The sequence below is a fragment of the Periophthalmus magnuspinnatus genome, chromosome 5, assembly GCF_009829125.3.
Source record: "Periophthalmus magnuspinnatus isolate fPerMag1 chromosome 5, fPerMag1.2.pri, whole genome shotgun sequence".
NCBI lineage: Eukaryota > Metazoa > Chordata > Actinopteri > Gobiiformes > Gobiidae > Periophthalmus > Periophthalmus magnuspinnatus.
The window spans coordinates 1,441,513-1,466,984 of NC_047130.1; the positions used below are offsets into that span (position 1 = coordinate 1,441,513).

Below are 25,472 nucleotides of genomic sequence, written 5' to 3' on the forward strand. Positions count from 1 at the left end.
TGGTTTATTCCTGGTTCAGTCCTGGTTCAGTCCTGGTTCAGTCCTGGTTTAGCTCTGCTTTAGCTCTGCTTTAGCTCTGCTTTAGCTCCGGTTTAGTCCTGGATTAGTCCTGGTTTAGCCCTGGTTTAGCCCTGGTTTAGTCCTGGTTTAGTCCTGGTTCAGTCCTGGTTCAGTCTTGGTTCAGTCCTGGTTTAGTCCTGGTTTAGCTCTGCTTTAGTCCTGCTTTAGCTCTGCTTTAGCTCCGGTTTAGTCCTGGATTAGCCCTGGTTTAGTCCTGGTTTAGTCCTGGTTTAGTCCTGGTTTAGCCCTGGTTTAGCCCTGGTTTAGTCCTGGTTTAGTCCTGGTTCAGTCCTGGTTCAGTCTTGGTTCAGTCTTGGTTCAGTCCTGGTTTAGTCCTGGTTTAGCTCTGCTTTAGCTCCGGTTTAGTCCTGGATTAGTCCTGGTTTAGTCCTGGTTTAGCCCATGTCTAGCCCATGTCTAGCCCTGGTTTAGTCCTGGTTTAGTCCTGGTTTAGTCCTGGTTTAGCCCTGGTTTAGCCCTGGTTTAGCCCTGGTTTAGCCCTGGTTTAGCCCTGGTTCAGTCCTGGTTCAGTCCTGGTTCAGTCCTGGTTTAGTCCTGGTTTAGTCCCGGTTCAGTCCCGGTTTAGTCCTGGTTCAGTCCCGGTTTAGTCTTGGTTCAGTCTTGGTTCAGTCCTGGTTTAGTCCTGGTTTAGTCCCGCTTTAGTCCTGACTCTGACCATCAGGAGGCCGCTCCCTGAAGTCCACAGAGTCTGAAATGATTGAAATGGCACTAAAATGTCAGAGTTTTTCTTGAATCCCTCGACGCCACACACTAAATCACCATCTCGTCTTTACATTTGTGTTGTCCATTTGTTGTAAACCGCTTGAGCACTTGTGTTTTTTGTGTTGTGTGCTTTAGTGTCAGTGTTTATGTTCCTCAGCTCTGCCTCGTGTGCTGCTCGGAGCATTAATGATGTGTCTAGTGAGAAACGCCCTCTGCATAATTCATCAACAAGGATTTATTAGTCGCAAAATGAACTGGTAGAATCTGAGGAGCAGCTTATATTGGTTCTTTATTTTGGATTTATGTGTAAACATTTGATCCATTTGTGTGTATCAGCCTCACCAGTTAAGGAAGGACAGTGATGTATATTAGGGACCAGTTTACATGTGATAATACTTTGCTAATTTTGTCTCGTTTCGTAAATAATAATCCTGTGTTTTTTCTCTGTGTTGTAGATCACGGAGATGGGTAAGGACTCCCTCCCCGAGTGGTTGCACTGGGACGCCCACAGCAGAATCCTTCAGGGTTTGCCGCTGGAGGAGGACAAAGGCGTCCATTACATCTCTGTGTCCATCGCAGACGACAAACAGTCCTCTTCTTCATCCGAGGTCTTCTCCATCGTGGTACATCCCGAGGACCATATGGATATTGAGTCAATCCAAGTAGCATCCAGCCAAACTTCCGGGCAGGAGGGAGTCCAACCGTTCTCGTGTAACAATGAGGATCCTGTTACAGTCCTGACCGTCATTCTCGACGCTGATTTGACCAAAATGAGCTCAGCAGAGAGAGTGGAGCTGCTGAATAAGATGAGGAAATTCTCAGGAGTGGAACTTGAGCACATGAAGATGCTCCCGGTCGTCAACAACAGGCTGTTTGACATGACTGCGTTTATGGCAGGTCCTGGAAACGCCAAGAAGGTCAGTAATGGTTCTATTGCGAGATTAATCTTTGGCAAGTCAGTCAGTGAAAAAACACATTTGACGGTCTACTTTTTAACTTAAAATTCTGTGGTTTTGTTTTTCTTCAGGTTGTGGAGAATGGAGCCCTGTTATCGTGGAAACTAGGCTGCTCGTTGGACCAAAGCAGCGTCCCAAACATCGACAGCGTCCAGGGCCCCGCGAAAGAGGGTACGATGTCGGCTAAACTCGGCTACCCTGTCGTCGGCTGGCACATCGCCAACAAGAAACCGCATATCCCCAAACGAGTGAGGAGGCAATTAAACAACACCCCGACACCTGTTCTTGCTGTTCTTCCCCCGACGTCAGCGGTGGAGCCTCCCCCTGTGAGGATTGTCCCGACTCTCTCCTCGCCTTCTATCGCCGGACCAACTGAAAGTGCTGCCCCTCCCGTCAGAGGCCCCGTCCCTCTCCCTGGAAAACCCACCGTCAGATTCCGTGACACCATCGCCCACACGCCTACGCAGGAACTTCCTCCTCCAACAAAGGTTATGGAGACCACCAGTTCTGTATCTATCCAGCCATCTTTCACCAGACCTCCTTTGGTGCAACCCACTGCTACTACCACAACTACACCCAAGACTAAAAAACCCGGAAAACCAAAAAAGCCCAAAACAACCCCAGTACCAAAAGAACCAAAGATTACAACTGCTAAGCCGATAAGCACACAATCACCAGGCGTCATCCCGGATCCTTTCAATGAGAAACCTGAACTGCGTAACCCGATAGACCAGGTAAATGCCCTGGTCGGTACCTATTTTGAGGTCAAGATTCCTTCAGACACTTTCTTTGATAATCAGGATGGTACAACGGACAAGTTACGCCTGTCTCTGAGGCAGAATCACAATGAGGTTGTTGGAGAAGGTTCTTGGATTCAGTTCAATACGACCAGCCAACTTCTCTATGGTATTCCGGACGTCAAACATGTCGGAAAACACGAGTACTTTATGCAGGCAACAGACAAGGGCGGTCTTAATGCTATCGATGCTTTTGAAGTACGTGTAAACCGTTGGCCTACAAATGACAAAACTCCCGTCATCTTTACTGCTCGATTTGATGGTGAACCACAGTCGATAACTAACGACATTCATAAGAAAATCCTCCTGGTGAAGAAGCTGGCGTATGCCCTGGGAGACCGCAACAGCAGTACTGTGAGCATCAGGAACATCAGCAAAGGATCTATCGTGGTCGAATGGACAAACACGAGCCTCCCGCAGCACCCATGTCCCAGGGAGCAGCTCATAACCATGAGCCGGACCCTGGCCAGTGCAGACGGGAGGCCGTCCCAGACCTTCCGTTACGCCATGGAGCCCGAGTTCAGACCTTTGGATGTGACAGTGAAGGGCCGGGCCAGCTGCAGGACACATTCCTTTATTCCCCCCGGAGAGATCGATATACCGGAGCCACCGGCCGTCACCCCCGCTTTGGGAACGGGCCGCCAAAGCACGGATGATGTGTATTTGCACACGGTCATCCCCGCAGTGGTGGTGGCAGCCATCTTGCTCATTGCGGGGATTATTGCCATGATTTGCTACAGGAAGAAACGAAAGGGAAAGCTGACGATCGAGGACCAGGCCACCTTCATCAAGAAAGGTGTGCCTATCATTTTTGCGGATGAACTGGACGATTCCAAACCTCCTCCGTCCTCGAGTATGCCCCTGATTCTCCAAGAAGAAAAGCCCCCACTCCCACCCCCGGAATACCCCAACATGGCCACCCCAGAGACAACTCCCCTAAACCAAGAACTGCTGGGGGAGTACACGGCTTTGCGGGACGAAGATCCCAACGCACCGCCCTACCAGCCTCCTCCCCCCTTCTCTACACCCATGGAAGGAAAGGGCTCCCGTCCCAAGAACATGACCCCCTACAGATCCCCGCCCCCGTACGTGCCCCCCTAAGACTTGTATATCCCTCCCCGTTGTAGGGTGGAGGGAGCGGATGCCTGAAGAACTGCGACGGTTTCCTTTCTGGTGTTGTCTGTCTGGACATTTTCTTGGAGGAATGACAAGAGGTGCTAAAGTACAAAAATATAAAACTATAGGGTCTGGAGTCAGGGAGTTGGGTGGGGATTTTCAGCCGGACGAGGGGATGTTTGCTTGAAACAGCTGGGATGGACTACTGTTTTTAGTAGTAGCCCGGCTTCTATTGTGGCCTAAGACAAACAACTGCTTGTCACGTTGGATTTCCGATTCTAGGCCAGTTTTGGTCAAAGGGGAGGTGTGCTCTCCCTTCCCAGCATTTGATTACTTTTCTGATTTGGATACAATAATTTTATCATAGCATTTCACATCTCTATTTTTTTTTTTTTTTTTTCTCAACTGAATCATTTTGCCTAACAACTGTTCTTTTGTCTTGCTTTTGATTAATCTGAGAAAACGGTGAACTGCCATCAGACTACTACAGGCGATATGTCATGTTTTTTATAAAGGAGGGATGAGGGTTTGGCTAAAAATAAAGAAAAAAAAGCTACACACTGATCTCAAATAACTCTAGAAGACAAAAGAATGGGAGCCTTGCGCGTGGGTGAATGAACGAGCTTGTGTTTTATCCGATTCATTATGGTTTGCCTTTTAACACTTGTTGTCTCTTTTGGTCTTTATTCACGATGTTTAGTATTGAAGAGAGTAACAAGGTGTAGCCTAAGATGATTTTAGAAACGAATACATAAATAATTAGTTTGTTTTATTGATGATTTTGTCTTCTGTTCACTGTATATGGATGATCTTCAGGTAGCATTATCTACATTTCGAGGGGAGGAAAGCCTGAAGGAAAGGATTGCCTCACTAAAATAACCTGCAGGAGCTTTTCCGATCATGAATTTAACTCTTAGCCTTGACAGAGCGATCCTCAAGGCTGTAAGCTAACACCATTCACTTGGGAATAATATATAAATATGGTTAAAATAAATAAATTATCTCACTAACTTATTAGTCGTGTATTTCAGTGTGATAAAGTGACGTGCATTTTAATAATCTAAACTAAATAATCGGGTCAGCACAGATCCAAACCGTAGCAAAATAACACCAAAAATGTACATATTTGGAAATGAAAGCCCTACAGTTTATTTTGGGATATTATTTTATTTTTGTACTTTGTATTTTATCGAGGTAATTCTTCTCTCCAGTTGCCCAAGTTCTATTTTGTGCCAATGTCTCAGATGGAAAACGAAGCAACAAAAATTACTGATCAGGTGGTGAGGAGGACTTTTATTAAACTCTCATCTTACATAATCACTGGAAATGATCAACAATAAATCTCCTAATTTTTTACAAAGTTTTTGATACAGCCTCAAATAGTTTGAGTATTAAAATAAACCAACAGATGATTAGTCTTTTGTGATTTGAATACCCTTAGCGTAGAAGTTTGATTCAGTTATGTACACCTTTTTGTTTTGGGTCACATATTTCAGTTGTTTTATTTTATTGCGTGTGTTTGCAAATGAAAATGTATCTTCCACTATACAACAATGAAATGACCCATATTTTATGTAACCACACAGTTTATTTTTAGCTCCATTATTTTGTTTTTGCTGATAAGTTTTAACAAAAGTGACCCTTTGCAATAATATGTAACATGCAGTCCATTCGGCGACTGGAGGACGCGGGCTCGAGCGAATGACTTGTATTGTTCAAATGTTGGTTTTTTGCAGGATGCCAAGGCTTTTTTTTTGCTTCTAAAGTGTGCATTGACATAATAAAACCAACTGGTACGAAAATAGACGGCATTTCTTCTGTTTTATAAAGATAATTTTAGTTTACAGCCACTACTCTTACTAACGCAGATATATCCAGTTTCACGCGGAAGTTTATTTAAATAATGAAGTTAAAACCGGCACGTTCCAAGCCTCCTGCAGACGTAAAAAAAGACCGTACTTTGGAGACACGGTGCTGTACGCTCTGGCTGAGTATCACAGTATCGTAGTCAACAAGTGACAGTGTTTTAAAGGTCATAAATTGTGCGTTATACTGTTTTTTTCAGTTTCAAGGGACACTGCACAACTTAAAATGATATAGGTGTCTGGAAAATGCAGCATATGTTTTTCGGTGCAACCTCGACCTCTGAAATGATGGGAATAAGTCCAGTGAAGGTAAACATTCAGCTCAGGTTTAGAGAAGGGGATGCACTAAATATAGTTTGCAGAAATGGAGGTGAAAGCTGCTCGAAAAAGCGACGTTACATGGTACAAAGTGTGTCTAAGAATACATTTGTTTACATGCAAAGAAATGGGATGTACAGTCGGCCAATTTAGCTGATTTTGCAGGTTCTTCCACTTAAAAAGATGAGAGGCTTGTCATTTTCATCGTATTTATAGTTCAAACCATGAGACAGAATGAGGAGAATCCAGGAAATCACATTGTCTTCTGATTTTTAATGAACTCACTGGTAAATTCCTCGGTAAAATAAGTATTTGGTCACCTACAAACGAGCAAGATTTGTCTCTCGTGTTGACGTTCTGTATCGAGGCTTGGAAGCGTGTGCCGAGTAGGGGAGGGAGCGTTTCCGTTACGTGCGTATCGAGGCTCGCTTCATTTAGGGGAGGAGCTGAAAATGATGACGTCCGAAGCCTCACTGCCCGGCTGCACGACGGGAAAAGATTCAGGAAGTGGTTCGGATTTTGACACGAGTTTTGACAGGGATATAAACCCCTCGGGCTCCAATCAAAACGTGGGTTTGATGGAGAGATGGGGTCAGTGAGAGTTTGGAGATAGTTTGGAGAGTTTGGAGATTTGTTTTTTAAATAAGAACCAATGATCTTTCCCCTAAATCATTATCACAGTCCATACCTCAACATTACAAAAGCACAATCATTGTCCAAACCCTCACGTCACCGTAAAGGATCATTTACATTTTCATCATTTCCAGATAATCATTTTCCGTTCTGCCATTAAATATACACACATTACACTGCCATCACTACAATATACATGTTTTACAAACTTCTTTACTTTTCTGCCAAATGCCACACACTTCAAATTCATGCCAAGTGATATTTTTGCGTCCAATGAATGTCCTACAAGAGCAAATGAAGCTTCAAGAGGCTTTGTGCTGGAGGGAACCGATTGGACGATGCTTCATGGAGCTTCATCTGCCCATCACTACCTGTAACTTCTTCTTTAAGACGCTCCTCTGTCCTCCACTCGTTACCTTTATTAATGAACTCGTTATCAGAATAAAAGACGCCTGTCCACAACCTCAAACAGTCAGACTCCAAACTCCACTATGGACAAGACCAAAGAGCAAAGGAACCACAAACAAAACTGTAGATCTGCCCCGAAAAGACTCAATCTGCAGTAGGTAAGATCTCGCTGTTACCCGCCGTTGTGACCGTCCCTTTCACGCCTCCGCACAACAGTTCCGCAGCCCTGATAAGTCGAACCGCTGTCACTTTTTCCACCGCCCTCCTTTGCAAAACATCTCTCCGTAACCGTTTATTCTTAGCCTTGTGTGCTCAAAGGTTATGTTGTATAATTCGGCGCAGCTTCATCTCTCATTACACAGTCAGCAAACAGATAATTTCCACTAATTATCTGGATATTGATTAAAAGTAAACAGTTTCCCATTATGACACAGCAGCAATAATTCATTACGGAGTTTAATTTAGAAATAAGGAGGGACCATAGCATGCGTCCCCCCGGGGTGAGATGATCTGATGGCGGAGATGGATGAGCGATTGATTGAGGTCGCTCGCGTAGGAGAATGTGGGGAAGTGATTAATATGTTTAGGATGTGTTATCAACTTTTTATCAAAGGTTGTCACGGTAAAACAACTACACAGGGACTTGGCGGGGTTTTATACCACATGTTAGCATAACGGAGTCCCTCTCTGCTGGTGTTGGCGTCGGAGTTTTAAGGTTTAAACCGATCGCAGCTGAAGGACTTTGATGCCTTTTATGCGCAGTGTTAAATCTTAACGTCTGAGACTAAATGTGGAAGGGCTCTTGATGTTCGGCGCTTCCTGTTTATCATCTGTATTTGAACAAAGTGAATATAGCTGGAGGACAACTCGATCCGCCAAATATAGAGTAGAAATCCAAGAGACATCATGTACTGCTTCTGTTCCAATAATATGTCACGTTAATATTCTCCTGAAAAGACAGAACAGTGGTCTCTCGTTTATCGTGGGGCTATGCTTTATTTTTTTTTACAGTTATTCTCTCTGTTTTTGTCTGTAAAACCCCTCACCACACACTTTATACACTTTTCTCACACAGGCGTTAACATTTTCTCACATTTCTCTCTCGTTTAAACTCTCTCAAAGTTCAAACCTTCGTAGGCGTCTTTGTCGGTGCAGAACGTTTCATCGACATTGTGGGTTTTGTCGGGGAGAAAACTAATCGCAAACGTACAGCACTTCAGAGTCACACAGAGATCCAACGTTTATGCAGAACACAGTGCACGCTCACACGCTGTAAGAAAGCATGTGAAATTTGACCAAAAAAAATCCACGAAACGGCGAGACCCAAAAGGTGAACCGCATTAAAGCGACAGACGACTGTATCTCGATAGACCTGTCGTCCAGATGCATCGGCTCAGACTTTTGTGCTTCATATCTTTGTTATTATTTACACTCCGGGGGGTTTAAATATACCGTTGACTTGTAAGACATATCAAAGATGTTACTTAAACCAGAGGGACGCATTACTCAGTGAACAGAAGCAGATGGACCGTATGGCGTTGGTGTGTGAGGTACATGAATAAGTCTGACGCTTGTGTGAGACCTGACTCATCCTGAAAAAGGCACTGGACATGATTTTCACAGACATAAAAAGGTGAAAAAAAATTATTTTCTAAGCACTTCACAGCTTCTGAAGGCTAGCGCAAACAACTAGCATGCTAAAAGTGCACTGTACATGAATTGTATTGACTTTACTGACTTAAAAACATGGAAAAAAATAAATAAATAAATACAATGATTTTATAAGTACTTCACAACTTCTAAAAGGCCAGAGCGCACAACTAGCATGCTAAAGGTGCACTGCGCATGATTTTTACTGACTTAAAATGTGAAAAAAGTACCACAGTGATTTTAAAAGCACTTCACAGCTTCCAAAGATCAACACCAATAACTAGCATGCTAAAAGTGCACTGTACATGAATTTTATTGACTTTACTGGCTTAAAAACATGGGGGAAAAAAGTACCATAATGATTTTCTAAGCACTTCAAAACTTCCAAAAGGCCAGAGCGAACAACTAGCATGCTAAAGGTGCACTGTACATAAATTTTTCTGACTTAAAAATGTGAAAAACAAGCACCACAATAATTTTCTAAGCACTTCACAGCTTCTGAAGGTCAGCGCAAACAACTAGCATGCTAAAAGTGCACTGTGCATGATTTTTACTGACTTAAAAATGTGAAAAAACACCACAATGATTTTCTAAGCACTTCACAACTTCTAAAAGGCCAGAGCGAACAGCTAGCATGCTAAAGGTGCACTGTACATGAATTTTTCTGACTTAAAATGTGAAAAAAAGTACCACAGTGATTTTAAAAGCACTCCACAGCTTCCAAAGATCAACACCAATAACTAGCATGCTAAAAGAGAACTGTACATTAATTTTACTGACTCAAAAACATGAAAAAAATGGATTTTCTAAGCACTTCACAGCTACCAAAGGCCAGAACAAACAACTAGCATGCTAAAAGTGCACTGTACATGAATTTTATTGACTTTACTGGCTTAAAAACATGGGGGAAAAAGTACCATAATGATTTTATAAGCAATTTACAACTTCTACAGGCCAGCGCAAACAACTAGCATGCTAAAAGTGCACTGTGCAGGATTTTTACTGATTTTTAAACGTGGAAAAAAGTACCACAGTGATTTTATAAGCACTTCAAAACTTCCAAAAGGCCAGAGCGAACAACTAGCATGCTAAAGGTGCACTGTACATGAATTTTTCTGACTTAAAAATGTGAAAAACAAGCACCACAATAATTTTCTAAGCACTTCACAGCTTCTGAAGGCTAGCGCAAACAACTAGCATGCTAAAAGTGCACTGTACATGATTTTTTCTGACTTAAAAACATGAAAAAAATTGATTCTCTAAGCACTTCACGGCTTCCAAAGGCCAGAACAAACAACTAGCATGCTAAAAGTGCACTGTGCATGATTTTTACTGATTTTTAAACGTGGAAAAAAGTACCACAGTGATTTTATAAGCAATTTACAACTTCCACAGGCTAGCGCAAACAACTAGCATGCTAAAGGTGCACTGTACATGAATTTTTCTGACTTAAAAATGTGAAAAACAAGCACCACAATAATTTTCTAAGCACTTCACAGCTTCTGAAGGCCAGCGCAAACAACTAGCATGCTAAAAGTGCCGCTTATATTTCTGCACTGGGGCGAGACAAACCAGGTACAGTTTTTAACAGTGGAAATTACCCAGAGCCTGAACCCTCCGCCCCTGCAGGAAAGTGATGTATGCTCTTGTAAAACCTATAAACCATTGGCCTCATATGGAGTGGCCCCGGGCGCTGGATGATGCCACACGTTGAGAGTCGACTATACCATTTTGCAACACAGTTTGGGAATCACAATGAACGGAGGAGTCTAGAATATAATCCACGGTGTTTCTAAATTACATCAGCCTATAGGAAATATACATAAACGCCTTCAGCTTCGACTCGGGCCGCGCCTAAGCCAAGTTCTGCGCGTTATCTCCTCACTCAGGTGTTTAGACAAGATCCATCCTCGCTCGTCCCATCCCCGCCGCCCAACACGCTCACTGTTGTAAGATCGCGCCGCCGTACCGCTTTTAGACGTGCACCTGAAGTACTTGAGGAGTGTTTTGTGATTGCCTCCTGCGTCACTAGAGAGCCAGACCACGGACCGCACATTACCCGCACCTACTGAAAACGCACAGAGCCGCCTGTATAAAACCAGCGCTACGAACTGCGGCGTTTGGATAGACATTCTCTGCACCAGAATAGAAGCTTCAAATTGAAAATAAATTGACTCTCCGTTCTTTGGAGAGCCATTTAGAAAACAATTGAGCCAGACCCTTGCTGCTCGGTAGAAGTGACCTGGCATCGGGAGTTTTACACTGTTTTTACAATTACATGTTCATTGGTCGCAATAAAACGCCAACAGAAATCATAGTTTAACCGGTCTGTTTGTACGGCGCATTGGAGGCTGCGGCAAATGCGGAAACGTCCAAGAAAACAGGTTTGTTATCGCCGCGATTGAGAAACAAAATGGAATTTGGTAGATGTGAAAAGAAGTGACAGCGATAATGAGACAGTGGTGCAAACCCAACAGACGACAAACGGTCGCGAAAAATGGAAAAAAAAACACGGATTCCTCTGGAGCGGGGGCGAAAATGTGTAAAGGACTTAACGTTAGCGGGAGTGACGTCGGGAAAGAAGACGCTTTATTCGTCTGTTATTAATGTTCATATTTTGATTTACAGACACAAAAGTGAAATAAAAACCCCAGGATCATGTAGAGGGTTAATACGAACATTTAAAACCAAAATATAAAGTGAATTGGAGCCAGAGTCGATGGATCCGGACGCGCACCAACGATCACTTCCTGTTTGGAACGCGGCGGTGGCTAGCAGGTTAGCGACGTCCATTTATATTTACTATATTTATTTTCCTAATGCATTACTAGAATACGAAATATTCACCGCAATGAGTTTATAAGTTTAGGGGCCAGTTTTGTGTTAAGTCAAGTGGAGTTTCTCTGTCTGACCAACAACTAGCATGCAAACGGCACACTTCAGAACACACAGGAGTCCGATTAAGGCAGCACACAGCCGACGTATTTTGACCTTAAGAGCTAATTTTACGATGTATCTGTACTGAAGCGAAAAATATTGTACTTTATTCCGTTAAAATGTGTGTAGTAAAAGAAAAATGTGAAAGAAAAAATATAAAATGGTGCAGTAAAGTGTAATAAAATAAAATATAACATCTGTGACTGGAAAAAATGTTGACAGTTGACAGATAAAATTATTATTTATTTTTTTTATTTATTTATAGATTGGATTTTGGATCATACCTGGACGACGGAGGGATTACAGAGATATTAAAACGTGGTAAAATCCCTTTACTTTCCCACTGTTGCGTTGCTCATTAACACAAAGCAGAATTATCACATTCGTACATTTTATGAAACACTTTCTCGGAGCGTTTTCCTGGGATTTCATACACGTTCCTAAACTTCCTGAGCATATTTCACCCGCTGTGATTGATAAACCCCACTGTGTCTGTGCTCTCGCTGCGAGCTGTCGGCGTGATACAGAGACGTTCACCGCGCTCCTCCTTCAGATCCAAACTCTACTGAACCGTTCATCCCGTCACCTCCAGCGATCTTGACCTTGAGTCGTCTTTTCTTAATTTATTTTTTTTACCGCACTCCCAAATGTGAAGCGAAAAAACAGTATAAAGAAGTGGACTGGTTCCATATTTGGAATTTCGACCACGAGTATCATAGCAACCAAAGAGCCAATCAGGAGCAGGAGCTTAGCAACGCTGTCAATCAAACCTGTTGCTAACGCCAGTGGGAGCAAACTCAGAGAAACAAGGCGCTTGATTTGTCTATTTTTAATGTTTATATCTTGATTTATGGATAAAATAGCAGAATAAACACACCAGGATCATGTAGAGCGGGGATAAAATAAACGTTACGGAGAAAGGGGCGGAGCCAAAAGTGCGCCTATGCTCACTTCCTGCTCACCAGCTGGAACTAGCACTTTAGCTATGTCCTTTTATATATATATATTTAGTCTCTGGTCCTATTCGTAGAGCGAGGCTTAGTGCGTTGACATATTGATGGGACATCCGCTTATGTTTCCCACAGCCTCTTCACCGCCGCATATTTTAGGGCTTATTTGGAATGCGCCGAGCAGGAAATAAATTAAATCAGAAGAGCTTCGTAAACAAATGTCATTTCTCACAAATTATTTCTCTCAGCAAATTGCACGGCTGCCTCAGGGGTGTTTAGTTTGAGTTTTTTTCAACATAATTTAGTTAAGGTGAGATGCTTTCTGTTCCCGCGTGGTTCATTAGAATATTATACAACGTACGGCCTGTGCACACGCTTAAACACGGCTAACGCGCTCAAAAGACGTGTCAACATCTTTATACTTAACACCTTATGTAATCACGGTTTCACTTAAGTAGCTGCAAAATACCCCTGGACTCAAGTGTTAACGTGATGGATTAGAGAATGTTTTATTATCTGTGTGTTTGCACCTTGTACGGAGCCCGGCGTAGGACATCTGCAAAATATTAAATTAATATCACAAGGGAACGAGATTCTTTTTTGGCTTTTAAGTTAAATATCTTGTGTGCTCATGAAAATATATGTTTAGAAATGATTATGTTCCCTCAAGATATTTATATCGTTCCCTCAAAATAATATCTCATTCCCTCAAGATAATTATGTCATTCTCTCAAAATATCTGATTCTCTCAAGATACTATTTTGAGGGAACAAAATATTATCTTGTTCCCTCTAAATAAAGTCTCGTTCCCTCAGGATAATATGTTGTTCCCTCAAAATAATATCTCATTCTTTCAAAAAAATATCTCGTTCTCTCAAAAAAATCTCGTTCCCTCAAGATAATTATGTCATTCCCTCAAAATATCTCATTTTCTCAAGATATTATTTTGAGGGAACAAAATATTACCTCATTCCCTCAACATAATATCTTGTTCCCTCAAGATATTATCTCATTCCCTCAAAATAAAGTCTCGTTCCCTCAAGATAATATATTTTTATTTTCCCTCAAGATATTTATATCGTTCCATCAAAATATCTCATTCTCTCAAGGAAATATGTTGTTCCCTCAAAATATCATCTCGTTCCCTCAAAATAAAGTCTCGTTCCCTCAAGATAATATATTTTTATTTTCCGTCATACGTGGGGCTCCGTACTTTTCTAGCTGCATAAACGCCGTGCTTTTTATCGTTCATCTGGTCGATTCACTGCAGTTTGTTTTTCCCGTCACAGACCCCCACCCTGCCCTCCACCGTGTCATTTCACATATTTGCCGTGGGTGGAGTGGAACATCACCAAGTTACATTTTAACGTCTATAAAACGTGACAACATGAGCAGCAGGATTTCTATTACGAAAAATAAATCCAGAAATGACATTTTAAACACTAAAATGTAAGACAGTGGTCCCTCGTTTATCGCTGGGGTTATGTTCTAAAAATAACCTGCAATTGTCCAAATTAATTCCATTTGAGGCGACATATAAGACTCTTTTGGCTGTTTTAATATTAGAGAATAACGTAGATCCTTATTTTACATTTTGTCCATTTTAAACCACAATACTGACCTAAAAATCGATCTTAAAACAGGAGCAGAGAAATGTGAGTTCAGTTTTCAGGGTGTTATTGTCGGACGTGCACAGGTGAAGTAACACGACCCCGGGTGTAAAAAGGTAAATAATAAGCAGCTCTTTTTATAATGAGGTAAATGGGGGTGGGGCAATAGCGACAAACTTAGAATTACAGCAAATAAAAATAAACAAAACACGGCTCGGCGAGTTCAAAACAGGTTTAAGGTAAAACACAAAAGATCAAAACTATTCGGTCTCAACGCTAATCCTTGTAAAATCGTGTAACTGACAGAACTCTCAGCAGCCAGGAGCGGCAGGGGGCGGGGCTTTTTAAGGCGTGGCTGCCACAGGTGGAAAGCCGGGAGTTGCTAAAAGCTTTATTCTTTATCTTTATTTTAATGATGTAATATGCTTTGTTGATTTGTATGAAGTTTATTGTTTTTAATCGTGTTTTTTAACGTTGTACAGCACTTTGGGCAGCCTGGGTTGTTAGAAGGTGCTATAGAATTAAAGTTTGATTGATTGATTGATTGATTGATTGAAGCTTTGGGAAGTCGCCCCCAATCACCCGCCAGGCCCAGGAGTCAATCACATGGCAGTTTGAGGACGTACGTGGCGTCAAAGTTTGCATATCGAGAGAGAGAGAGACCGCAGGGACGACACGCACGACTGTAGGAGGAGCTAGAGGCCCGCGTCCGTAACACCTGCAGCAAACGTCGACTTTAATCTACATTTATTTACTTATTTTATTTATTTATTTGATAGGGACCGCGCATCTTAATGAACATCTGCAAACACAGTGTAAATATGTCAGATTATAGCAAAAAATACTCGTTTCCATCTGTTGTCCCTTGGCAGGTCCACAGACAAATACAACAAATACAACATAGACATTACAAAAATACAATAAAAGCAGCTAAAAGTTCTCACAGACCTGGTTTTCCTTCAGCCACAGTTTAAGGTGCAGTTTGAATGTGGACAGAGATGAACGTTCTCTTATTGTCAGAGGACGACGATTCCAAATATAAATCCCTTTAACAGAGCACGGTTTGTCCACATTTAGTGCGTCTGTGTGGGACATCACAGTCTCCTCCAGATGTGGCCCTGGTTCATCCCAGTCACTGTCTTTAATTTGATAAAGTCTTTCAGCGGAGGAGGAGCAAGTCCGTATAGAACTTTAAATATAAAACAAGCATTTTTAAACTGTGTAAAATAATCAAAATTCAACCAGTTATATTTTTCTAAAACAATACAATGGTGAAAGGAGCTGGGTTTTTTGTCAAAGATTTTTATGGCTTTTTTAAAGAGGGATTCCATTGTTTTTTGTGTTGTGCCAGCAGCAAGTGACCAGGTGGTTATGGAATATTCAAAATGAGAAAAAATCATTGAATGTAAAAAAACGTTTAGCTACGTGCTGTGTCATAAAAGGCCTTACGTGTCTAAAATTTCGCACATTAACCTCCTGAGACCTGGTGTTCTCATCTGTGGACAACACATTTTGGGTTGTTTAGGCCACAGTGCAAATTTTTAGAAGAACAGCAACAAGATTATGTTTAATTTTGAATATTTCTAAGAGTTTAGAATATATATTTTTTTTTATTTATTTTGATTTGATTTGATTTGATTTTTTATTGTATTTTAATTTATTATTTTAATTTTATTTTACTTTCATTTATTTTAATTTTATTTTTGTATTTTTTAATTTAATTTTATATTTTTATTCTTTTATTTATTCTTTTATTTTTTATTGTATTGTATTTTATTTATTTATTTTTATTTTATTTTTATTTAAAGGCACAAGTCTTCCTGCTCCTGTCAGCAGCACAAATGAGACACATTGTTCCTAGAGGCAAAATTGTGTCTAATTTTGTTTTTGTTTTTTACAATGTATGTGTTCAAGCACTTAATAGTTTTTTCAAATAAAGTCCTGCAAGAGCTCGGGTCTCAGGAGGATAAAATTGATTGTGTTTGTCATTTGTTTTATGTTTCTTAAATGTCAAAGTCGGATCCAAAGTCAAACCTAAATACTTGAATTTTTTACATGTTTTTGTTTATGAAAAATGTCTATGTGGAGAAGACCCAAGACACATTTTGGAGGGACTATGTTTCTCGTCTGGCCTGGGAACGCCTTGAGGTCCCACTGGAGGAGCTGGAGGACACGTCTGGGGTGAGGGAAGTCTGGGAGTCCGTGGTTAGACCGCTGACCCCCGCGCGACCCGGCCCCGGATGAGAGAAACAACACGGATGGATGGCAACGTGGGATTTTTTTTAACCCTGCGCATGAACCACAGTCTGATTTTTGTGGAGAGGTGCAGTGGGCGGGGATTGGGGCAAGGTGGAAACTGATATTTTCTGAATAATCAAGCCTCTAATGCAGGATTATTCAAGTGCGCACGAATCAATGCAGATACAATAACCTCCCGAGACCTGGTGTCCTCATCTGTGGACAACACCTTTTGGGTTGTTTAGGCCAGAGTGCAAATTTTTAGAAGAACAGCAACAAGAACATTTTGAACAATTTTGAATATTTCTAGGAGTTTAGAATATTTATTTTTATTTTATATTTTATTTTATTTTATTTTATTTTTTTAAATTATTATTATTTATTTGATTCGATTTTTTTTGTTTTTTAATTATTTTTTTTATTATTTTTTATTTATTTATTTTTATTAGATTTTATATTTTTGTGTTTTTATTTGTTTTATTATTTTTCATTTTATTTTTTTATTGTATTTAAATTAATTTATCTTATTGTATTTATTTATTTTTATTTGATTTTATATTTTTGTATTTTTATTTGTTTTATTATTATTATTATTATTTTTTTTTTTTTTCATTGTTATTGTCATTTTGCTTTTTACAATATATGTGTTCAACCACTTAATAGTTTTTGCAAATGTCCTGCAAGAGCTCGGGTCTCAGGAGGATAATGGATTTTGAACATCGTCACAACATTAAAAGCTTCTAGAAGTTCCAGAGAGGCCAAATATTGTGTTATTTGTGCGTCCATAACCTACATCACGCAAAAAGAACGGAAGTATTAAGGAATTATCTGTGATTATGAGCATTTTAACAGTTTATTTGTGTGTGTTTGCAGCTAAAAAAACACAAATCAAACTGTCAAATTGGAAAAAACAAACCCAGAAATGAAATACGCACAGGTGATTTAAGAAAAGTCCAGTCTAATAAAGTCCAAATACAACATTAAAAGCTTATAGAAGTTCCAGAGAGGCCAAATATTGTGTTATTTGTGCGTCCATAACCTAAATCACGCAAAAAGAATGGAAGTATTAAAGAATTATCTGTGATTATGAGCATTTTAGCAGTTTATTTGTGTTTTTTTTAGCTGCAAACGCACAAATAAACTGTCAAATTGGAAAAAACAAACCCAGAAATGAAATACACACAGGTGATTTAAGAAAAGTCCAGTCTAATAAAGTCCAAATACACAGAGGGAGTGACCGCCGGGACGTGACGATTATCCTTACGCCGCTGAAGGTCACGTTCTGCTGAAGTTAATGTATTGATTTTTGTAACTACAAGAGCAGAGTCTGTAGGAAACTGCATCCTGCTTATGTCTCGGTGGAGAATTGTTGAGCGACGCCGCAAACAGATGAGATATTGATGTTACTTTACGCCCGAGCTCTTTTCACAGGTGGGGTTCTCCTCGGTCACGTCCCTCCCCCCGACGACTCCCGTTTTTTTATGCATATGACCGGATTTCTATCGGTCCATCGTATGTAAATGTGAGCGATTGAAAAGAGGTGCAGCTCACGGGAACATCTAAAAGAAAAGGAGCGTCACTTTCATCTTCAGAGTATTTATGTATGGAAATAACGAGTCGTTTCATAACCCATTCAAAGGCCTATATGAAGGACAGAGCGGCCGAGTTATCACCGCGCTACAAAAAGAGGAATTAATGAGATTGTATAGATGAAATGACCTCAGGCCCTTCCACTTGATAAATATGTATATCCTCCTGAGACCTGGTGTCCTCGTCTGTGGACAACACCTTTTGGGTTGTTTAGGCCACAGTGCAAATTTTTAGAAGAACAGCAACAAGAACATTTTGAACAATTTTGAATATTTCTAGGAGTTTAGAATATTTATTTTTATTTTTTATTTATTTTTATTTGATTTGATTTTTAAAAATTATTATTATTTATTTGATTAGATTTTTTTGTTTTTTAATTTATTTTATTTTAATTTATTTATTTTATTTTATTTATTTATTTTTATTAGATTTTATATTTTTGTGTTTTTATTTGTTTTATTATTTTTCATTTTATTTTTTATTGTATTTAAATTAATTTATCTTATTGTATTTATTTATTTTTATTTGATTTTATATTTTTGTATTTTTATTTGTTTTATTATTATTATTATTATTTTTTTTCATTGTTATTGTCATTTTGCTTTTTACAATATATGTGTTCAACCACTTAATAGTTTTTGCAAATGTCCTGCAAGAGCTCGGGTCTCAGGAGGATATAAATATGTATATAAATATGTATATAAATATGTATATAAGTCCAACTGCAGAACACACCGACGCAGATGGAGCATTGTTTTTATGAAGGTGATTGATCTTTCTACGTTATAATTTTGCCTTTTTTCAGTTGGAGATGACGGGTCAGGGACTGTTTAGGATAGAAAAGTGTCCGTCGTGCCATTTCTCGTCTATCGTTTCTATCATTTCGACCCAAATTTGATCAGTTATTACAGCAAATACATCATTAAACAGCCCGCGGTGATTGTTTTAGTGTTGTCTCGTCACAATGTATAGCTCTAAGTTTATATAAATGGAAATAAAGAAAATAAACTCATGACATGACGCTGTTTTTACGTTACTTAATCAGAAGCAGAATTTTATTTTATTGCCTTTTCAAATATCTGTGAACATAAAGCACAAACTAGGAACTTTCTTTGTTGATAAAGTGCAACATAAAACACTGAATAAATACAAATAAGGACATGCATAACGTTAAAAAAGAATAACTCATGAGCGCTGGAAGAAGAAGAAGAAGGAAGAAGAAGGAAGAAGAAGAAGAAGGAGGAGGAAGAAGAAGGAAGAAGAAGGAAGAAGAAAGAAGAAGACGAAGGAAGAAGAAGGAAAGAAGGAAGAAGAAGGAAGAAAGAAGAAGAAAGAAGAAGGAAGAAAGAAGAAGAAGGAAGAAGAAGGAAGAAGAAGAAGACAAAACACTGAATAAATACAAATAAGAACATGCATAACATTAAAAAAAAATAACTCATGAGCGCTGGAATTAGAAGAAGAAGAAGAAGAAGTTTGTGATTTGGTTTCATTTTGGGTTCAAGACGTTCGACATTGAGCAGAAGACAAACATATGCAAAGAGTTTCCCCGCACCCGACGCCAACACAACAAACCTCTTCTATCGTCTGAAAAAGGTCCATGAAAAAGAACACACTGGTCCCTGGTTTATCGCGGGGGTCACATCCCAAAAATAGGCGAAATCCATGAAGTATCAGCTTTATTTTTTAGAATTATTCTCTCTGTTTTTGTCTGTAAAACCCCTCACCACACACTTTATACACTTTTCTCACACAGGCGTTAACATTTTCTCACATTTCTCTCTCGTTTAATTGATTAATAGTGACTCAGGTGTATTTCACAGTTGCCTCTTCGTGTCAATCAAACATTTATGTAAATTTGTTGCATTTTGTTTGGGTTGAGGTCTGGTTTTGTGTCGTCCGTTGTTGTTACTGGACTCCGACGTGAAAAGAGAGTTACGAAATTTAAACTCACAGCTTTGCAAAATCCTTTTTTACAGAAATAATCAAACCAAGTCTCAAAAATAAACAAAACTACAGTAAGAAAAACCATTTGTCTCCGTCTTTACGCGCCGCCTCAGCTCGTTTCCCAGGCGTGTGCTCTTTTCCTCGTGCGTGCTGTCGCTCTTAAAGTGACGGTAACATATTTACGTGAAACTTAAATAACAACAGGTCTTAAATAAATGTATCTTATGTTTATAAATCAAATATTAAATGATTCATGTAAACGTAAAACAGGATTTATAACAAAATATCAACACTAAATTTGCAGCATTATTATATATGAATTAAACTTGTCTCCCACACATTCTGAGCTTAATTGCCGGTGGTCTGCAGTGCCTTGGCCGGTCCGGACGCACAACACAATGCACGTTCATACTCTGTAAAAAAGAGTAGAATCGCACTGGGAAAATCTGCGAAAGGCGAACCGCGATACAGTGACGGAAAACTGTACATAATAATCTAAAACATCTGCGCTAAACCAAGTTGTGGAACAGCGGGAGCAAAAACGATATCCAGCCGAAGATAAAACCATAAACGAACCACATGTGCCACCTCACGTTACATTTAAAGGCTCCCGTGTTTGCAGTTGAAGGACGGTTTTTGGGACCTCGTCAAAGTCCTTGATCCGAGGTCCGTCCCGTCCGATCGTAAACGCCTCAGCACATTTACACAACTGCACTAAGACGTCTGTTTCTCATCTGTGACAGTTCAGCTAAATGTCGCTTCAAAATAAAGTTGGAGAAAAGTAAGCGATGAAATTTTTGTCGAACTGAAAACAAACTTTATCGTGATATATATCGTTATCGTGATATATGATTTTTTTTCCGTATCATCCAGCACTACTTAGGATGATGTTTTCAGTTTTTGTGTTGATTCGCACTCAGTCTGAACTCTACAACCACAAATGTATGACCCACAAATACTAAACTTATCATTTTTCTTATGGATTGACCCTGTGATTAATCTAATATCTTGGATGTTTGAATAATGAAACCATTTTCTTGTTGCTACTGTGGAAAAATAATGTCCCTTTTGTTATTTATGTCGACAGAAAAGACACTGAACATGTTTTTGTTTCATGTGGACGGGGCCAGTAATTACAAAACACCTTCAATCTGACGGTGAAACGGCAAATTCTGTTCTCTGGGTCAGTTTTAAACGATCTATTCTTGAAGCGAACTGAAGCATCAAGGCTCCTCTGGCAGTACTTCATATACATACACATATATACGTACACATATACATATACATATACATATACATACAGTGAGCGCCCGGTGCAGTCTCAAACCACCTCATTTGTATGTTGATAAAATGTAATCTCCAAGGTGCCGGCTTGTATTTGTGAACACTATCCCAGTGACATTTGCAGAATGCCAAGCCGCACATCGCTCTCCCGGCCTCAGTGGAGACGTGGATGTGTCTGCTGAGGTGTGCGGCACTTTACACAAAAAATATCAAGTTTTAATATGTTTAAGATTATTCATGACATTCATAAATGATCAGGACACACAGGGGCTTAAACAGTTCACCTGCAGCTTCACTCTGAACAAACAAACTGACAGATCACTGAAGTACTGCAGTGATACTTCAGTACTTTGAGACTCTAGAAACAAAATGATCAAGAATCTGCCCATGACTCATTTCTGTTCAGTTCATTTGTCACATAAAACAATGAAATGCTCCATAATGTGTGTTATATAAGTGTTTGGACGTGATGGAGTCGCCTGTGCCACAAGGACAGACGTATCGCCGTGTCTGACACAAGGTCGGCGTGCGGCTGCGTCATCAGTGTAATTGTGTTATCAGAAAAACAGTGACCTTTTCAAACGTGGGCTGTTTGTAATTGAAGTGTTTCCTCACTGGACTGTGTGAGATTTCACACTGCCGCTCTCTTAATCTATGCTCAGGGTCTGAGCCGCCGCGGCGACAGGTGTGAGGACTTTTTGGAATAAACAGGAATGAATAAACACATTTTACAACTCAGCATTTTATTATGACACAGCTTTATTTTCCGTGAGTCAGACAAAGTGAGTCATGAGCCCTTCAGGTTTAAATCACGGACCAGTCGGTTAATTACACTCGATTATAACGTCGTGTCTGAACTCTGCGCCGTTCTTAAGGCTGTTATTTTATAATTACATCCTGCTGTGAATTTGCCTCAAACTGAAATTTCCACATAAAACTATGTCCCAAACTGTAAATAATAAACACCACCCCCCAAAAAAAGGTCCCACACTCTAATATTTGTCTGTTCGTCCTTTTCGCTTTGATCACGTCACAGATTTATTTCCATCCAGTTGTTGCATTAATGTTTCACCCGTTTCATTGATGATGGTCGAGTCTGACGCTGCTCAAAGCTTCTCCAGCACAAAGATTCTCACTGGGGTTAAGGTCTGGACTCTGTGGTGGACGATCCATGTGTGAAAATGACGTCTCATGCTCCTGATCCTCTGTCACAGTTTGAGCTCGATGAATCCTGACATTGTCGTCTTGGAATATGCCCAAAAATCCACTGATGGAATAACCTGGTCATTCAGTATATTCAGGTGTCAGCTGACCTCACTCTGCTGGACCTCGACCGGACCAACTGCAGGAGGAGACGACCTGTTTGCTGTTTTCCATGGTCAGAATGTCGTGTTTTCACTGGTCAGAATGTCACGTTTCCACTGCTGTCCAAACTATTCCTTTGTCAGTGATTTCCAAAAAGAATCTGTGGTAATGTCAAGTTTGTTCTTAGTGATAAAATGAATTGATTAGACAAAATGTTCCTTGTCGTTGGCACAGGACGTCGTGTAAGAGCCAATGAATCGAGGTTTTCCAATTTCCAAAGTGTTGGAGATGAGGCGTTCTTTGTACTTTAGACGGTACACATAATTCTCTGCCATTTGTGATAAATGAATTTATAATGAATTGTGCCGATTTGCTCTGCCAGGGTTGGACCAAAAACATACACTGGCATTGACGATCAAGACGACAATTACACGGCCAATTCACATGATTCATATTTTTTTAATTTGTATTTTTCATTTAAATGTCACAAACTGTGCGTGGACATGAAACATCAGCTGAAAAATACAAAACCATCCTGTTAAATGATTCTTTTAACTGTAGGACGGAGCTGCGGTGTGTTCAGAGTCGTGTCCTGCGTCGTGTTCTACAAACGACGATGTTGGAGGGCGGCCGTGTGATTTTCGCCGTCTTGTCTTTTTTAGAGTAACTTCCTTTATCCTTTCCTCCAGGTGCCAAACAGACAAACTCTTATGAAAGGTTCTTTTGCCCCTTGGCTCCTGTATCAAGAGGTTGGAGCAAAATGAAAACATAACCAGGGGAATGAAAGCGCAGGGAAGAAAAGAGGAAAAAAAAACATCCCGCAACGGAGAGAGAAAAGTGAAAAAAGACAGTTATAAAGCAGGTGACATTTATATTGATATAGAATGTGTTATTTTCCTCCTGTCGACTTGAATAGCAGCGAAGATGCATTCTTTCAAAACAAACTAACAAACACAATTACTCTGGAGCGATAACTCAAAACCACAGCAAAAACAGGACGAACGATGTAAATGTACAGATGTGCCGTCAGTCGGAGCGTTCGGATTGTTTGGATATCAAAGATGGCCACGCAACGACGGAGCCGCCGCCGACGTCTTACAGTTTTTGTGAGTTTTTTTTTTGTTTTGTTTTGCTTTCTGACTTTTTTATGATGCACTAAATAAGGTCAAGAGACACGTGGAGTTCTGCTCATTAGTCCTGACGGCTCGGCACAGGCGCACGGCGGCGTCACGAGCGAAAAGGACAACTGCTTCTGCTTCGTGTGGAGCAGCGGCTCTACTCCGAGCTCATCCGGTGCGACTGAGCTCCTGGTCAGAAACCCACCTCGGCCACCCTCTTTTAAGGAGACTGTAAATAGAAACATAGGTTCAGTGGGATTGTCACTGTCACTGGTATAAAGTAGTTTCAATATTATTGTTTATCGTTACATTCCTCTATTTCTATTTTTCATTTCTCATATTTTTTTTAAATATTTTTCTAATTTTCTCGTAACAGGCCTACATAGAACTCATCGATAACTTTATTCTTTACCAGTGCAAATGTGTATCTCAGTAAACAGGACATATGGAGAAACTAAAACAAAACTGAATGTATTTTAAAATTGGCTCTGTCCTACCTTTTTTTTTTTTTTTTTTTTTTGTAAATAAACAATTCTTAGTAAACTGCAATAAGGTACATTTTCCCACATTCACATATTTAATCACTTTTACACCATGACTTGACTCTCAAACATGTCAGCGTGGCATCAATTATAATCTAATTAGCTGCATTCTTTTTGTGAGAGAAAAGATCATGAGTTTAATTAAAATCTACATGGATTCATTTAGACATTGCAGGTCAAAAATAATTTAGGAGATATGAAATCAGATATTATGAAGATTGTAGGAGGTGAAATATGTAGATACTTCCCTTTAAGTATCATTAAAGGTCCTGTACACAATTATTTCCCACGTATTTGATCAGATGTGTCTGTGCAGTTCAGAGAATGCATGTAATTTTTTTTTTTTCATTTTATTATTATTATTGATTTTTTTATGTTTTTGTATAATATTTTTTAATTTTTTTGTAGTTTTTAATTTACTCATTTACTTACTATTTTATTTAATTTCATTTTATTTTATTATTTTATTTTATTTTATTGTATTATTTTATTTTATTATTTTATTTTATTATTTATTACTTTATTTTATTTTATTATTTTATTTTATTATTTTATTTTATTTTATTTTTTATTTTATTTTATTTTTGGGGTCTTCTGCATGGGAGGGTCAGCTTCTACGTTGTGTTAAGGTGATAACTTTTGTCATGATGCTTTTTTGTATAATATAAAAATCTTTAAAGTGTTAAAAAAGTGAGTTAATAGAGAATTTTGTAGTGTTTAAAAAAAATAAATAAATAAAAAAGGACAATTTAAGCCGCTCTTGAGGTCCAGATACATCCGCTGTCACTGTCTCCATGTTGTATAGTGTCAGATAATCAGGAAGTGCGTGGTAACATACTAGTCGTTGTTAGCTTTACTGTCACACCAAAATTCCGTGGTTTCCGAGAGTCGTGAAAAGCATTTATGAACTCATCACGGTGAATAATAATAATGATAATAATAATAATAATAGAAGAATACTTGGAATAATGTTCATGTCGAGAGCGCGGGATTCGAACCGTTAACCTTCAGATCTGTGGACAAACGTTGAGCTACTGTCGCCCAAGGACTGTCATTAGTTGTTTTCCAAGTTTTTTTTTTAGAGAACAATCCGGCACAGCGCGTTGAAGTTGGCGTTTATCCGCTTTAAATCCACGACGTATATTCAGATTTAGATCAGTAAACGTTTATTCGACCCCAGCAGCAGGCGATCGTTGGAGAATCGAATCGTTCAAACGTCGTCCAACACGGAGACTTAAACAACAAGTGTTTGGCTGAGATAGAAAGGTGATAAAGAGCCGAATCTGCAACTGAGTCTATTGGCGATTAACAATCCCATTCCCCTCTTTCTCCTTGGAGCGTCGGGCGGAGGAGTGTGTCTCGGAGCGCCATTGGTCACTGTCAGCCCACAGAGAGCGCAGGCTTCCAGCTAAAATCAGGCCGCCGCTC

The 25,472-nt window shown here is 39.7% G+C and overlaps 1 protein-coding gene across 1 annotated transcript in view; it reads left to right on the forward strand.

Moving 5' to 3' along the window:
* dag1 (dystroglycan 1) overlaps window positions 1-5,454 on the forward strand; it is a 42,704-nt gene extending 37,250 nt beyond the window's left edge. The window contains exons 3-4 of the mRNA XM_033966124.2: window positions 1,239-1,700; window positions 1,811-5,454. Coding sequence (XP_033822015.1) covers window positions 1,239-1,700; window positions 1,811-3,637 — 2,289 coding nt within the window. The 3' untranslated portion in view covers window positions 3,638-5,454. The remainder of the gene's footprint in view (window positions 1-1,238; window positions 1,701-1,810) is intronic.
* Window positions 5,455-25,472: the final 20,018 nt, after the last annotated feature.